The sequence below is a fragment of the Chanodichthys erythropterus genome, chromosome 24 (genome assembly GCF_024489055.1).
Source record: "Chanodichthys erythropterus isolate Z2021 chromosome 24, ASM2448905v1, whole genome shotgun sequence".
In the NCBI taxonomy this organism is placed as follows: Eukaryota; Metazoa; Chordata; class Actinopteri; order Cypriniformes; family Xenocyprididae; genus Chanodichthys; species Chanodichthys erythropterus.
In genome coordinates, this window is record NC_090244.1 from 1,832,187 (window position 1) to 1,849,222 (window position 17,036).

The following is a 17,036-nucleotide window of genomic DNA, read 5'->3' on the forward strand; positions in this document are numbered from 1 at the left end:
TTTAATAAACACTGAATATTTCATATTTTAAAATATACAGTGAAAATTTACAAATTTAGAATTTTTAATAATCCACATCATAGTCTACACTTTCTTTAAATAAAATATATTTTTTTAAATGGTTTATTTTTCATTTATTAACAAAATATTAGCCAAGACAACAGATGTACAGGGTAAAAAAAGTAACCAATATCATTTCCTAAATCAATTAATCACCTTTATTTTGGATTACAAGTCTTCTGATATGTTTTACATATGCAAATGCAAAATATGAGCTAATTTGCATACATTTCCAGAACAGAAATCAGAAGACTTGAATAAAGTCTGAATATTTTTTTCATTTTATTGACATTTTGGATCTCTCTTTTATCACTATATAAATCATAAAATAATGTCAACTGACAGAAAATGCTTTCACAATTTTTTCAGGAATAAAATGTTATATAAATCAGGTGAACAAACTCCTCTGGAAAAAACTGCTGGTTTGATTTTATTTGATTTGATGAATAGAAAGTTCTAAAGAACGGCATTTATCTGAAATAGAATCTTTTGTAACATTATAAACCTCTTTACTGTCACTTTTGACAGTTTAAGTATTCATTTCTTAAAAAAAAAAAAAAAAAAAAACGTATGAACCCCAAACTTTTGAACGCCAGTGTATCTTAACAATTTAGAATAGAATAGAATAGAATAGAATAGAATAGAATAGAATAGAATAGAATAGAATAGAATAGAATATTGCACAATTTTGACTGGTGCAATGCACTCTGTGCACAAGAAAAAAAACGTTTTGCATAAATTCATACAATGCATACTGTGCATAAAGTCCATTTTTGAAGGTGCAACATGACATTGCTTGCATATAAACACATTAATAAAGAGAATGACGGTCAGATTTGTTGATCTGCCCTGACGGGTTCAGTCTGTGAGCGTCACGTGTTTGTCTCTCAGGTGCAGCGTGTAAAGGGCCCACGGCTCCGGTATATACATCACTCCTGGATATTTCTTCCGTAACACCGCGTCCTTCCACAGACAGGCGACCCAGACGGTCACCAACACGAGCGATATGGAAAAACTGTAGAGCAGGAAGAGTCCGTTACTGTCAGGCAGAAAACCTTTACGCTTCTGGTGCACGACTGTAGCCATCATGGCAAAAAACGTGAAAATGAAGGGGATGAAAATCTGTCCTTCTGTCACAAGATACCTGAGGAGTAAAGAGCAAATCATTTTAGTTCCAAAATCTGATTGCATAAGCAACATTTTGCTAAAAAAACTCAAGTGGCTTATTGCTTTAATTAATCATCAGTCTAACAGATAAGGAAAGGAAAGGCCCTGTGTCGGATGCTAAACACAAAGTTAACGTGTGACACTGGAGCTCATTTCCTCGGCACGACACATGATACAGACACTGTTCTTTTTTTAACGGCTGAGCTTATAAATAATTGTGTTCCAGGATGGAGAGTTGAGTTTTGCTGTGGTGAATAATGAAATACGCTGCGCTGCATTCAGGCCATCTGGCTCCCGGTGAGCAGGTCAATCACTTGTTAGTGTTACAGGGAGAAACTGACCAGAAGTAAAGGCCACTGGGACCCAGTAGAAGCCAAGCGGAGATGGGCATCTTCTTCTCTGCTTTGACAATAGTGAAACAGCCAGTGAAATACAGGAACAGGATGAGAAATAGAGGAACATACCTGTAAAAATGAAAGATAAATGCGTAAAAGTGATTTTTAGACACCTTCCCGGCAGACAGGGAATGTTTTAGCAATGTTCTCTTAACGTTCTTCCAAAGTTATCTGGTCTTTAATAATGTTCTCAAAACATCAGTACAAAAACATTATTAATACATCATTCATGGAATGTTTTTTTAAAAAAAACATTTTAACATTCTTTTAACTTTTTTTAAATGTTGCTACTAGTTTCGGAATGTTCAGAGAAAATTCAAATTTTTAAATGTTATTACTTCTTTCGGAATGTTCAGAGAACATATAAAAGTAACTTCCCTGTAATGTTTGCAGAATGATACAATGGAACGCTCCCTTAACGTTCATATAACCAAGAAAAAACGTTTAAATATTCAGAGAACATTCAGAAATAATGTTTTCATAGCTTAATGGGAATGTAAGTAAAATGTTTTTAGAACATTTTGTCAGCTGGGTTATAGATGAAATAAAACATTTTATACAAGAGAATTAATACCAGCATTTTAATAAAATTATAAATGGCAAATTTCTGCTTTTAATCACTCTTGAGGCAAGGATGTTTCTACTAAATAATGATTTTCTGATTAATTATGTTAATTAGTATGAAGTAAATCAGTGCTGAAATGTAAGAGCTGAATGTGTGGAGAATATTTTGCAGCTTACCACATGCAATGACCCAGACTTTCATCATAATACTGTAGCAACTCAAACGAGTCAATCTGTCGGAAAACAGAAAAACTAGATGCAAACCTGTAATATTTCCTGAAGAAAGTGTCAATGACTATATGTTATAACCATATATGCTAAACAGCTGCCATGTACAAACTGTTACATACTAAGAGTCTTGAAAGCACTTGATTCTGATCATTAGAGAGAGTTTTTCTGCTGTTCTACCAGAGTTTGTGGTCTGAGGTTCTTCATGATGGGGTTTTCTCTGACGCTCAGGTGTAGCTGGTATCCGCTGAGCAGAAGCCGATGGTTGATGGAGTCTCCCACCAGGTGTGCGCTTGCGCCCATCACAAACGTGATGATGCACAGGTAGACGGCGGAGCGAGGCAACGTCTTCGGGCTTCGCTCTATGAGCTGGAACAGAACGATACATGAGATGTTATATACCAAAATGCAGTGCACTTGACTTGATTTCTCCATTTCAGAGTGATGAAGTACAGCTGTGATTTATTATTGTCAAAAATTACAGCACTGAATTGAACAAATACAAAATAGCTAAATATATTGAATGCAACTTGCTGAATTAAACAAGTAAGGTCATGTGACAATGGTATTGCATACTATTTCACTTAAAAATAGCAGATGATCATGAACAAACTCAAAACTGCCTGGCGACAGCATCACTTCCTCAGTATTTTTGTCTTGTTTTCCAGCACATATATATATAAACATTCTTAAAGGGATAGTTCACCCAAAAATGAAAATTTGATGTTTATCTGCTTACCCCCAGTGCATCCAAGATGTAGGTGACTTTTTTTCTTCAGTCGAACGCAAATTATGATTTTTAACTGCAACCGCTGCCGTCTGTCAGTCAAATAATAGCAGTGGATGGGAACTTGAACAATAAGAGTCGAAAAAACTTCCATAGACAAATCCAAAGTAAACCCTGCGGCTCGTGACGACACATTGATGTCCTAAGACACGAAACGATCGGTTTGTGCGAGAAACCGAACAGTATTTATATCATTCGTTCAGCTTCCTGTTAGTGAGGTCTGATCGCGCTCTGACAACGGAAGTGATGTCTCGCGCTCATTAAAGTATATGGGCGAGACGTCACTTCCGTCATCAAAACACGTTTTTTGACCTCACTAACAGGAAGCTGAACGAAGTTGGACATAGTGGTGTATTAGAGGTAAAAATGATATAAATAATGTTCGGTTTCTCGCACAAACCGATCGTTTCGTGTCTTAGGACATTAATGTGTCGTCACGAGCCGCAGGTTTTAATTTTGATTTGTCTAAGCAAGTTTTATTTACTGTTATAGTTGAAGTTCCCATCTACTGCTATTATTTGACTGACAGACGGCAGCGGTTGCAGTTAAAAATCATAATTTGCGTTCGACTGAAGAAAAAAACTGGGGGTAAGCAGATAAACATAAAATTTTCATTTTTGGGTGAACTATCCCTTTAAATCAAGATACATTTACTGGAGATGCAAAACGACTTCGGATATTAAGTCTAAAAAATGGACTAAAATTAAGAGAGTTTTTGCTGAAAACAAAAATAAATATAGCTGCAAGCAGCAAATAATGGGTTTCAAGTATTTTAAGGCCTTTAAGCACATGCATAAAAGATTTTTTGCTTTATTTAGCAAGCCTAACCATCTCGATCATACATGGAAAAGACCATTTACAGCCAATACAGGCAATTTACCATAGGAAATATATAGTTTTTAACGCGTTTTAACAGTTATAAAGGTTGAGCCAAAAATGTAGGACTAGTTCACCAGAAGTTTTTGTTTGAAATGATCTCCAATCGTTTAACGAACGATTCGATGGACAGCGGCGGTCCTAGAGGCAAAGTTGCTCAGAATGAGAAGTTATACCATGTGGTACAAATTTCATAGACATATGATACACAATCGTTTGCGCACGTGAAAAATGCAAAGGCGCAGTGGCCGATTTCTTTCGAATTTCTCACAGGCCTCTAGAGCCGTGAGTCAAACAGGCCAGCGCATTTCGATACGTTTAACCTATGTTAACCTTGTCTGATAAGTGCTCAAACTTCATTGGCCGATGACAGACATGTTTTTTGAGCTATATCAATGTCCTCATGGACAGTCATGGCACCTCAGACAAAGACGCTGCATGCCAGTTTTCCTGTTATAGCGCCACCGAGTGGCCAGTCACCATGTCCTTTCTCATGTGACCACAAAATAAGCTCTTACATAGGTGTGCCAAGTTTGGTGAAAATATCTAATTTTGTTGATGAGTTGTAGCCATTTTAGTAAAAGTGGCTCCACCCACTTCAAACATTTTTTGCAGCCCTTAGTGAGCGTGAATCAAATTTTCAACTTTTTTTTTGATAATTATTGACTATCAGACTCTGGATTGGTTCCAGTCGGACAAGTTTTTCAAAAAATGCAAAATTGGATTCCAACGATATAAGACACTTAAGCTTACGCCTAACGGTTCAGGAGTTATGAGCCATTTCAGCACTGCGAGCTTGAATACACCTGTCAATAGGGTCATAAAAATAATCTTGCTTTTCCTTTGAATTAAGTTTATTTTTCTGACCCAAATGCCAGATATTTGTTTGGTTGGGTTGATTTCAAATATCAACATTGTCCAACAGCGTTTTTGAAATATACCCACCTTTAAGCATATATTCATTCATTTTGATGCATTTCTCAGACAAAAAAAGTAATTTTGCTCCTCAAGTAAATGCATCTTGATTTAAGAATCTTTAGGTATTTGTGCTGGAAAACAAGACGAAAATACAGAGGAAGAAAACACTGACCTGGGAACCGTTTATCATAACATAACAGATTTCTTGACGCATGCAATGCATGGCATCAATCTTGTAAACGTCAGTTTTTGGACACAGAGAAATCGGAAATGTCAGCCAGATATTTCCGCAGATTATAAAGGGCAGTGCTGTTTATTCCCAACACGTTTGAGGTGATGCATCATTTCGATGATATGTAGCTTCTCAGGTCATAAATATCACCTGCTTCTGAGCTCTTTTTGATAAAATGTCTGCGCTTTGTGCAAAGCCTCACATTGAGAAATGTGACCCTGACAAAGTGTCCAAAAACAAGAGCTATCCATCCTGGAAGTGCAATGCATCTCAGTGCAGCGTTCAAAGGGCGGGGCTTAGTAAAGCCAATTAGTGACCTGCTCCATATTAAACTCACCTTGAGCAGCAGGAAGGGTGTAGTGATGTTGTACAGCATGTGGAAGTAGTCGCCGGCGCTGGGTCTGTTCAAAGGGAACCACTCCAAAGGACAGAAGATCTAGAGAAAAAGCTTCACATCACCACAAGAGTACAGGTGTAACTGCACTGCAAAAAACATTTTCTTACTCTGACTCGTTTTCCAACACAATTATCTGTAAAACAACATATATTCACTTGAGAAGGAAAATGAGACTTTTACATCTTGATTTCAGAGAATTTTTTTGCTTAAAACAAGAATAGTCTTGTTTTTGCTTTTGAATTTGATTCTTTTTCTGACCCCATTGGCAAACAGATTTTTTCTTGTTTTGAGCAAAAACATCACAAAATGTTGTTAGATTTCTCTGAAAGCAAGACATACAATCCCTGTATCATTTTACAGTAAATCTATCTTGTTTTAAGGAAGTTTACAGAGTAAGAAAAAGATTTTTTGAAGTGTAAGTTAAAATATTTTTGCAGTGTAAAAATGTGAATTATTTTAAAAGAAGTATGATATAAACATGCTTTTGGTTAAATTTCAGTTTAACCTCACAAAACAGTGTGGAAAAACTACGGTATATTACATTTAACAAAAAGGTGTATTTTAGACACCTTATAACTGAAATAAAACATTGTACAAGAGAATTAATACAAGCACTTTAATAAAATTATAAACTGCACATTAAGAAAATATTGGTTTAATTGCTTAATTTAAATGTGTTTGCAAAAAATAGTAATTTTTTTTATTTTAGTTAAGTTTAAGTAATTTTTTAACAACTAGCTGAAATAAAATATATGTATTTTAAACATTTATCTTATTTCATTTGGATTTTTTTATGGTTTTGATATTATTGTTATTATTATTAATGTAAAAATACTGCAGTAAAAATTTGATATCATTCAGTTCACATATTAAAATAGTGTGGAAAAACTAGTGCATCTAATATTTAACAAGACAACACATGCAATTGTACAATAAAATACTGTAAAAAATGTCTTTTCCTTAGAAGTAAAAAAAAGTGAAACATCTTTATATTTGACAGTGAAAAACCAGATAAAACAGATCCCCTTTTCACTAAAATTATGTTTTCATAAAAAGTGTGAAAAAAATAAATATGTATGTGTCTTTGCTCGTACTATTCTGTTAAACTATTCCACTATTAAGCCTATTTAGAAAAATGAAAAATAAAAGCAACTGCGAAATGAATAAATGTAAATGTTTTGGCATAAAACATGAAATTTTGTCTACACATCAATTTTGTGCCGAGATGTTTTTTCTAAACTCTGGATAGTTTCATATCTGGTGTATTCACTGTAAATGATGTGACGCTTTATTCAAGTGTTATTCTGTCACCATGACTAAGTGTCTCCCAAAGTCCAGCAGCCAGTTCTGGATGGTGAAGCAGCACCAGAGGTCCATGTGAAACTGAGCTTTCCTCAGACAGGCGTCCGTCTCCCTCGACCCGTGTCTGTGCAGATATGACACCAGATATAAAATGATAATGAGAAATGTCATTAAAGTCACACAACTGATGCTTTTAGGAATGTCTGTCTGATAAAGGATGTCAGGTCCAGCTGTGTTTCCCAGAGCATCTGGCAAATATGATTTATTTATTTATGTCCATCTGGCTCACTCTGGTTATGTCACCTTAATTTTGTGTTCCATTGTTTGACTTTCATGCTGTCTTTGCACCAGGGACCAGATGTTGGAGCACAAATCAGTTTAGTTTTATTCCAGCTGTTGATATGAGGATATAAACAATAATATAAACAAGTTTGAGTGCAAAACTCACCAACAAGTCCATAGAAGTGGGACACGTTTAAGTTGAATACAGTGTAATCCATTACAATATTGTGTTACTCCCATCAGTTACTTTTTATGGAAAGTAACGCACTACGTTTTGAAGAGAAACTCCCAGAAAAAGCATCAAACATCACCACAGGTCTAATTGCAACAAATGTGTGCAGAGTAAAAATGTGAATTATTTTAAAGGAAAAATAAATACTACAGTAGAAACTGTTAATTGGTTAAATTTCAATTCACAAGACAATATAATGGAACAAACATCATTAAAAGTGCAAGTGAAGCATCATGATGATGATTTGAGACGCAGCCACACTCTTCCTCCTTCTTCAGATCATGAAGCGCGTCTCATGGACCGCCGTGGGAAACGCATTTTAATCTCATCCGATTTGTTTCCCTCAAATCCCAACCCAATATCTCCGGCTGCAGGGGGTTTGGAAGAGCTTTTGCCTTCTGAATGTGATTCTAAGGTGGATCCAACCCAATCCAAGCACCTCTTTTACTAAATATTAAATCATTAGATTATTTAATTGTGAAACGCCACAAACACATTCCCTTTTCAATGCATCAAAGTGTCAAAAATAAGGCAAAATAAAAGTTTCAAACCTGGTCAGGAAGGCAGCATGGGTCGCACAGTTCTGCCGCTTGCGCATGATGGGTGGCATTTCAGTGCCACCATGAAGATTTCTTGCTTTTCACTCACACTGGGGTCAGATGAATGACCTTTGACCTCATCGGGCAGAGGTAAAACATGAAAAGAACGCAATCATTCCTGTTGAGTCTTGATCTCTCCTCGATGCGGCGCTTGTAAAGACACTCATCGCAGGTGTCTGGTGTAGCTGTAACACAAGAAGATTCGATCCCACTGAGCTGACAGCATGACTTCTGACTATTTAGTCAAACATAAGGTAAAATAAAATTAAAAGAACTAGTTTGGCTCACTTGAGAGAATGAATAAATCGAGCCTGTCCGTTCAAACTAAATCCTGTAAAGATTAGGTTTTGTGAGCGTTTCAGTGCATTTATAGTTGAGATAAACCTTTAATCCAAACCCCTCCCTTTGTGAAATGCATGGTTTAGGATTTAATATTTCTGTTGAATGTACAGCACCATGTGTCACCGGAAACAAGCATTTTAATATCTGCCAAAGTAAAAAAAAAAAAAAAAAAAAAAAAATCAGTATTTATAAATGAAACAGGGATTGTTTTAGTCTATACAGCTTTATATCTGCACAATAAAACACACTTTTATCATAAAATAAAGATTATTATCTATTGCACATGATGTATTTATATTTCAGATAACATAAATTAAAAATATATAATATTTAGATTAAATATGTAAAATATATTTCAGATAACATAAATTAAAATATATAATTTTATATTAAATATGTAAAATATATTTGAGTTATCATAAATTAAAAATATATAATATTTGTATTAAATATGTAAAATATATTTCAGATAACATAAATCAAAAATATATAATATTTATATTAAATATGTAAAATATATTTCAGATAACATAAATTAAAAATATATAATTTTTTTAATAAATATGTAAAATATATTTCAGATAACAAATTAATATATATATATATAATATTTATAATAAATATGTAAAATATATTTCAGATAACATAAATTAAAAATATATAATATTTATATTAAATTTCAAATATATTTCAGATAACAATTTAAAAATATATAATATTTATATTAAATATGTCAAATATATTTCAGATAACATAAATTAAAAATATATAATATTTATATTAAATAGGTAAAATATATTTCAGATAACATAAATTAAAAATATATAATATTTATATTAAATGTCATATATTTCAGATAACAAATTAAAAATATATAATATTTATATTAAATATGTCAAATATATTTCAGATAACATAAATTAAAATATATAATATTTATATTAAATATGTCAAATATATTTCAGATAACATAAATTAAAAATCTATAATATTTATATTAAATATTTCAAATATATTTCAGACAACATAACATAAATTAAAAATCTATAATATTTATATTAAATATGTAAAATATATTTCTGATAACATAAATTAAAATATATATAATATTTATAATAAATACGTGAAATATATTTCAGATAACATAAATTAAAAATATATAATATTTATATTAAATAGGTAAAATATATTTCAGATAACATAAATTAAAAATATATAATATTTATATTAAATATATAAAATATATTTCTGATAACATAAATCAAAAATATATAATATTTATATTAAATATGTAAAATATATTTCAGATAACATAAATTTAAAATATATAATTTTTATATTAAATATGTAAAATATATTTCAGATAACGAATTAATATATATATATATATATATATATATATATATATATATATATATATATATATATATATATATATATATATATAATATAATATTTATAATAATATGTAAAATATATTTCAGATAACATCAATTAAAAATATATAATATTTATATTAAATAGGTAAAATATATTTCAGATAACATAAATTAAAAATATATAATATTTATATTAAATGTCAAATATATTTCAGATAACAAATTAAAAATATATAATATTTATATTAAATATGTCAAATATATTTCAGATAACAAATTAAAATATATAATATTTATATTAAATATGTCAAATATATTTCAGATAACATAACATAAATTAAAAATCTATAATATTTATATTAAATATGTAAAATATATTTCTGATAACATAAATTAAAATATATATAATATTTATAATAAATATGTGAAATATATTTCAGATAACATAAATTAAAAATATATAATATTTATATTAAATAGGTAAAATATATTTCAGATAACATAAATTAAAAATATGTAATATTTATATTAAATATATAAAATATATTTCTGATAACATAAATTAAAAATATCTAATATATATATTAAATGTCAAATATATTTCAGATAAAAAATTAAAAATATATAATATTTATATTAAATATGTCAAATATATTTCAGATAAGATAAATTAAAATATATAATATTTATATTAAATATGTAAAATATATTTCAGATAACAAATTAAAAATATATAATATTTGTATTAAATATGTCAAATATATTTCAGATAACATAAATTAAAAATATATAATATTTATATTAAATATCTAAAATAGTATAGTTTAAAAATATAGTTGCAAAATACTATTCTAAAATACTAAAAGTGTTCCATCTGAGATATAATACAATAATAAATATTTATATCATATATGAAAACTATGCTTACCTTAGTAATTTTTAGATTTTTCTTATTCAAACGGGACTTTTATATTGAAAAAAGGGCATCACAGGAATCCCAGTGTCGCACTTCCTGTTATTGCTGACTTCATTTCCGGGCTTCGTTTCTAGCAGAGGTGAAAGACATAAATACATTGACCGCTGATTTGAGCTTTATTTCGGGTTTAATATCGGATTTATCAGCGAAATCTGGATTCGTTCCGTCGGACATTATCGCGGAGGGAAACAAGAACAAAAGGAAGTGTAAAGCCGACAAGAAAACTCGTTTCTTATAGAAGGGAAAGAGAATTCCTACTGAAACTCGTTTGAATTAAAAAGATTACGTCAGAATTTGATATTAATAGTGAATGATTCGTGTATTATAAGATATAGGATTGTTATTATTATTATTATTTCAGAGAGATTACATTCACATAATCAGAAATTCAGTGTGACGGCATAAAGTTAGGCTAAACGATCCATATTCTATCAATAATCACTATAATGGCTGTTGGTCAGGCGGAAACTCTCCACTGGTTTCATATATGAGCTGAAGAGCTCAGGCAGGTGTTTTTAATGGGAGGCGGGTTGATCTGTTCTGAGATCAGTGGGCGAATCTTGCACAGATGGCGGAGGTACCGGCTCTGGCCCGGTTGGAGTCCCTGGCCCGGTACGTTCACAAAGCAGCCAGTGAGGGGAGAGTCCTGACCCTGGCTGCCCTGCTCCTGAACCACTCCAGCGTCCAGACCCGATACCTGCTGGAGTATGTGACCCAGGTGGCCGGCCAGAGATCCACACCTCTCATCATTGCTGCTCGGAACGGACATGACAAGGTGGTCCGGTTGCTTTTGGACCACTATAAGGTGGACACCGAACAGACGGGGACTGTCAGATTTGACGGGTAAGTTTGAACTGTTCATTTCTAGACATAAAGGATTAGTTCACCCAAAAATGAAAATTCTGTCATTTATTACTCACCCGTAAGACCTTCATTCATCTTCAGAACACAAATGAAGATATTTTTGATGAAATCCGACGGCTCCTCCATAGCCAGCAATGACATTTTCTCTCTCAAGATCCATAAAGGTACTAAAAACATATTTAAATCAGTTCATGTGAGTACAGTGGTTCAATTTTAATATTATAAAGTGATATTTTTGGTGCGCCAAAAAAACAAAATAACGACTTATATTGTGATGGCCGATTTCAAAACACTGCTTCAGGAAGCTTCGGAGCGTTATGAATCAGTGTGTCGAATCAGCTGTTCATGATTTCAGCGGTTTGACACGCTATCCGAATCTTGATTCGATACGAAAGATTCATAACGCTCTGAAGTAGTGTTTTGAAATCGGCCATCACTATATAAGTCATTATTTTGTTTTTTGGCGCACAGAAAATATTCTCGTGGCTTTATAATATTAATATTGAACCACTGTACTCACATGAACTGATTTAAATATGTCTTTAGTACATTAATGGATCTTGAGAGAGGAAATGTCATTGATCCCTATACAGGAGCCATCAGATTTCATCAAAAAATATCTTAATTTGTGTTCTGAAGATTAACGAAGGTCTATAAGGGTGTATAACGGCATGAGGGTGAGTAATTAATGACAGAATTCTCATTTTTGGGTAAACTAACCCCTTAAGTTTAGTTACTTTTCTTATAATATATAAATTGTGCAAGGGATACGTTTGCTGACAGTATAATATCTGTATTATTTATTACACGGTTACTCATATACATGAAATATTGATTTGAGCTTCAAATTATTTTATAATCTTACCTGTATATTATCCTAAAGTTTCCGCTAAGAAAAAAAGTAAATTACAATGTACAAAACAATTGGGCTGGCAATGAAATTACAGTAATATTAATACTGTAGTCCTTTGAGGTAATTTTTGTAATGACACACAAAAAATGGCGTATGAAATAAAAGAGATACGATGCACATGAAAGTAGCGCCGGTTTATTGGACTATTAAGTCGAGGAAACCAGAAAACATGCTGTATATTTTAAAGAAATGTCCTACGCCTTCCCTATTCTACTTACGGAATGAATGAGTTTCGTTTTTTCTGTAAAGAATAGGGAAGGCGTAGGACATACGGCGTAAGCGTTTTGAAGAATGTGGAGAGCGGAAGCATGTGCAAGACGATAATTAAATAATTAAAGCATTTTATTGCATTAAAAATTTGAAATGCATGTTTGAAACAACATGAGGGCAAATAAACACTGACAGAAATGTCATTTTTTTCTTTAACTATTCCTATCCATTTTAACGCCATTAGCCTTCAGTTATTTAACTGTACAAAAACAGTCTGTTATGCTTCTTGATGTTGCATGCTGGCATTTGTCGTCGTAATCATAAACACAAGTTTGTAGTGCAGTCGTGCGGCTTGCATGCGCGCTGAAAAATAAGGTGGATAGAGCTTGGGCTGCGCGATTTATCGTGACTAAACCGCACGGGATTTGGCAAAAAATAATCGCAGCTTGTCAGAGCTGTACACCTCTGTGATCAGTTGTAACTGCTTCTTCATTTGAAAGCCAGAGGGCGCTTTTGTGGAAAAACTCCAAATATGCCCTGCCGTAGAAGTAGATAATGTCATTCCAGAAAATCTCTATGGGCATCATACTATCGCTGTAGCTGAATAAACAGAAGACTGAAACGCTTATTGATTAAACATGCGACTGCCTTATTCTGTGTAAGAAGCCACATCATCTGACAGAAGGATGCTCAACTGTTGTTATAAAGTGAGTTTGGAGTGAAAACATGTTATTACATGTTGTCTTTTGTTGGACAAGATGTTAATAAATGTTTCTCATGTCTGAAAAGATGTTTGACGCATTTTGCTTTTTCAAATGTGCATTATAAGCGACTCAAACTCGCAGTGCTTTCAGATGGATTAGCATTTGGAACCATACTTCATTGACAAGTTGCGCAGAAAAAAATAATCGCAGACTTTGCGATTTCATAATCGCTTTAACTGTGCGTTCACACCTCCGCCGGCGAGAGCGTCAAAATTCGCCTTGGCTGCCCTGCCAACAACACTGTACTGTGCGTTCAAACCGCCGCCGGTGGGAGGGTCATAGTAAATGACAAGTTGTGGCAACCAATCAGAATCCTCTCAAGCGAGGACCTCTACATTCTGATTGGTTGCCACTGAACCACGTCATAGCTCATTATCATAAAGTTGACCTGACTTCAGCTCTCCTCAACGCTCTCACCGCCGAAGCTTGCCGCTGGTTCACATTGAAAATAAATGACTTCCTTTCACTTTGACGCTCTCGCCGGCGGCGGCGTGAACACACAGTAAGAATCACATTTAAGGGCGATTTCAGTGTTATTTTTCGTATCGTGCAATAAATCGTGTAGCCCTAGTGGACAGAGCTTCATGTCATTGTGTTTTTCACTCAGGTGTACTATCGATTTTCATTTACAGGTATATTATCGATGGTGCCACAGCTCTTTGGTGTGCAGCCGGCGCTGGGCATTTCGAGGTGGTCCGTTTGCTGGTTTCTCACGGTGCCAATGTGAACCACACCACCCTCACTAACTCCACCCCCCTCAGAGCTGCATGCTTCGACGGCCGACTGGACATCGTACGGTACCTCGTGGAGCACAAGGCCGACATCAGCATCGCCAATAAGTACGACAACACTTGTTTGATGATCGCTGCCTATAAGGGCCACGCTGATGTCGTTTACTTCCTGCTGGAGCGGGGCGCCGATCCCAATGCTAAAGCTCACTGCGGGGCCACCGCGCTGCACTTTGCCGCCGAAGCTGGGCATCTGGACATTGTGAAGGAGCTGGTGAAATGCCAAGCAGCTATGGTGGTTAACGGACATGGCATGACGCCACTGAAAGTGGCGGCCGAAAGTTGCAAGGCGGATGTAGTAGAACTGCTACTGTCCCACGCGGATTGTGACGCACACAGCCGCATTGAGGCATTGGAACTGCTTGGAGCGTCTTTCGCCAACGACCGTGAGAATTACGACATTCTTAAGACCTACCACTACTTGTACCTGGCCATGCTGGAACGATTTCGTGATCCCCAGAGGGTCATCGCCAAAGAGTTGCTGTCACCTGTGCATGCGTACGGAGGGAGAACCGAATGCCGGACTTTGCAAGACTTGGAAACCATTCGGCACGACCGAGATGCGCTGCACATGGAAGGCCTGATGATTCGCGAACGAATTCTGGGTGCGGATAACATAGACGTGTCGCATCCCATTATATACCGCGGCGCAGTCTATGCTGACAATATGGAGTTCGACCTTTGCATCAAGCTGTGGCTGCACGCCCTGCACCTACGCCAGCAAGGAAACCGCAACACGCATAAAGACCTCTTGAGATTCGCGCAAGTGTTCTCGCAAATGGTCCACTTGAAGGAGCCGGTCCGCGCGTCGGACGTGGAGCACGTTTTGCGCGCCAGCGTCCTGGAGATCCGCCGCAGCATGGCACGTGTGCAAACCGCCACGGAAGCAGATTTGCCGGTGGCCAACGACAACTACGAGTCTAACGTGTTCACCTTCCTCTACCTGGTTTGCATTTCAACCAAAACGCAGTGTGGCGAAGAGGAACGAGCGCGTATAAACAAACAGATCTACGACTTAATACGCCTGGATCCGCGTTCCCGAGAGGGGTCGTCACTTTTGCACCTGGCGGCGAGCTCCAGTACGCCCGTAGATGACTTCCACACCAACGACGTTTGCAGTTTCCCCAATGCGCAAGTGACCAAGCTGCTCATAGACTGCGGCGCCCAAGTGAATGCAGTGGACAATGAAGGAAACAGTCCTCTACACCTCATAGTACAATACAACCGTCCCATCAGCGACTTCTTGACCCTCCACGCCATCATCATCAGCCTCGTAGAGGCCGGCGCTCATACGGACATGACCAACAAGCAAAAGAAGACCCCACTTGACAAGAGCACAACAGGCGTTTCTGAAATCCTTCTGAAAACGCAAATGAAGATGAGTCTGAAATGCCTGGCGGCTCGTGCCGTGCAACAACATCAGATTTTGTATCGGGACCAGATTCCCAAAAGTCTGGAGGAGTTTGTTGAATTTCACTGACCTGTACTTTTAGTTTTCTGTCAGAACTGGTTTAATGTTTTTGGAGTTTGATTTAACTTGACTCTTGATTTGATCTTGTTTACGTACTCAGCACGGATTGTAAGTCCGTAAATTTTGTCCCTAATTTACTTGTTGATCCATTTGAGAGATGTTAAATCTGACTGCTGCATTTTAACTCAAAGTAACTGGAGTCTCCAGTTTCATCTTGGTTCTTTTTTTTTTTTTATCAAATCAAAGAGTGTGTTGATGCTCATGGATACATGCAGCGCGAAAGACTCTTATTTTGAAAATTTCTTCTTTTGACGAACAGCATTTTATTGTGTTGTACTTTAGTCATCGTGACAATGTGAACAGCTCTTTTTTAAAATAAGCTGCTCTTTTGTCAACCTTTTCATAATTTTTTGGTTTTCTTAACATATTTTATAAAAGGTTTATTTAAAACAGAGTCTAAAATGTCTATTTTATGAGGAATCAATAGCTGAGAGTTGATGTCCTAAAGCTAAACTCCGTGCCAGGCGATTTCTTTTATTAGAATATGAAAATGTGCCTGTAACCAGAAGTTGGACATTTATAATTATTATTATTATTATTAATGTAACTATTATGTTTTGTTTTTTTAAACATGATGCCACTGTAAAGCCAATTAGCAAGTCTGTAATTCTGACTTGCGGTAATGAACATTTGCTGGAGCTCTTTTGGAGTCACGGGGCCTTATTCTGGAAGGTGCTGTTGTGTGAGAAGCATGTCTTCCCGCTTTTATCTCTCTGTGTGTGTGAGTTTGAGTGCTTGAATGTGGCCGATTCTGAATGTGGAGGTTTTCAACCCTCTGTGTTTGCACCATGTTTTATTCTTTAATTACTGGGGATTGTTCAACGTGTTTTTATTTCCAATCCAAATAAAACAAGATTCAAAATATCGATCAAAGATGCCTGTCAGATTCCATGTGCTTCTGTTGCATTTGAGTTGTGATTTTTAAGATTTTAATTTTTGCTAGATTGCTACTTAGGGTCCGTTAACATGACACTGTTTTCAACTAAAAACAGAAAACTTTATGCGTTTTGTATAAATATTTACTTGATGAGTTTTCTTTTACAGTAACAATACAATATTCAGGGTATGATTTTACCCAAAATTCAACATATTGACAAAATGATAACTGTAAATCCACATTTGCTGCCTGGAGTCCAGTTGTGAATTGAAGCAATTACTTTTCCTTCTCTTTTCTTTAGCTTTCGGCAGTCTGTAAAAATATACCTCAGATTTCTTGTCAAATATATTTGT

The 17,036-nt window shown here is 34.9% G+C and overlaps 2 protein-coding genes across 2 annotated transcripts; one reads left to right on the forward strand and one right to left on the reverse strand.

Moving 5' to 3' along the window:
* Positions 1-918: 918 nt before the first annotated feature.
* Positions 919-8,050, reverse strand: cln6b (CLN6 transmembrane ER protein b). The gene is made up of 7 exons (XM_067380254.1): positions 7,992-8,050; positions 6,936-7,050; positions 5,565-5,663; positions 2,595-2,783; positions 2,364-2,419; positions 1,569-1,691; positions 919-1,204 (listed from the first exon to the last, which is right to left on the reverse strand). Exons 1-7 carry the CDS (start codon positions 8,048-8,050, stop codon positions 919-921), a joined length of 927 nt encoding a protein of 308 aa, XP_067236355.1.
* Positions 8,051-10,809: 2,759 nt separating this feature from the next.
* fem1b (fem-1 homolog b) lies at positions 10,810-16,766 on the forward strand. Its single transcript, XM_067379438.1, has 2 exons — positions 10,810-11,579; positions 14,120-16,766. Exons 1-2 carry the CDS (start codon positions 11,305-11,307, stop codon positions 15,753-15,755), a joined length of 1,911 nt encoding a protein of 636 aa, XP_067235539.1. The 5' UTR covers positions 10,810-11,304; the 3' UTR covers positions 15,756-16,766.
* The last annotated feature ends 270 nt before the right edge of the window (positions 16,767-17,036 follow it).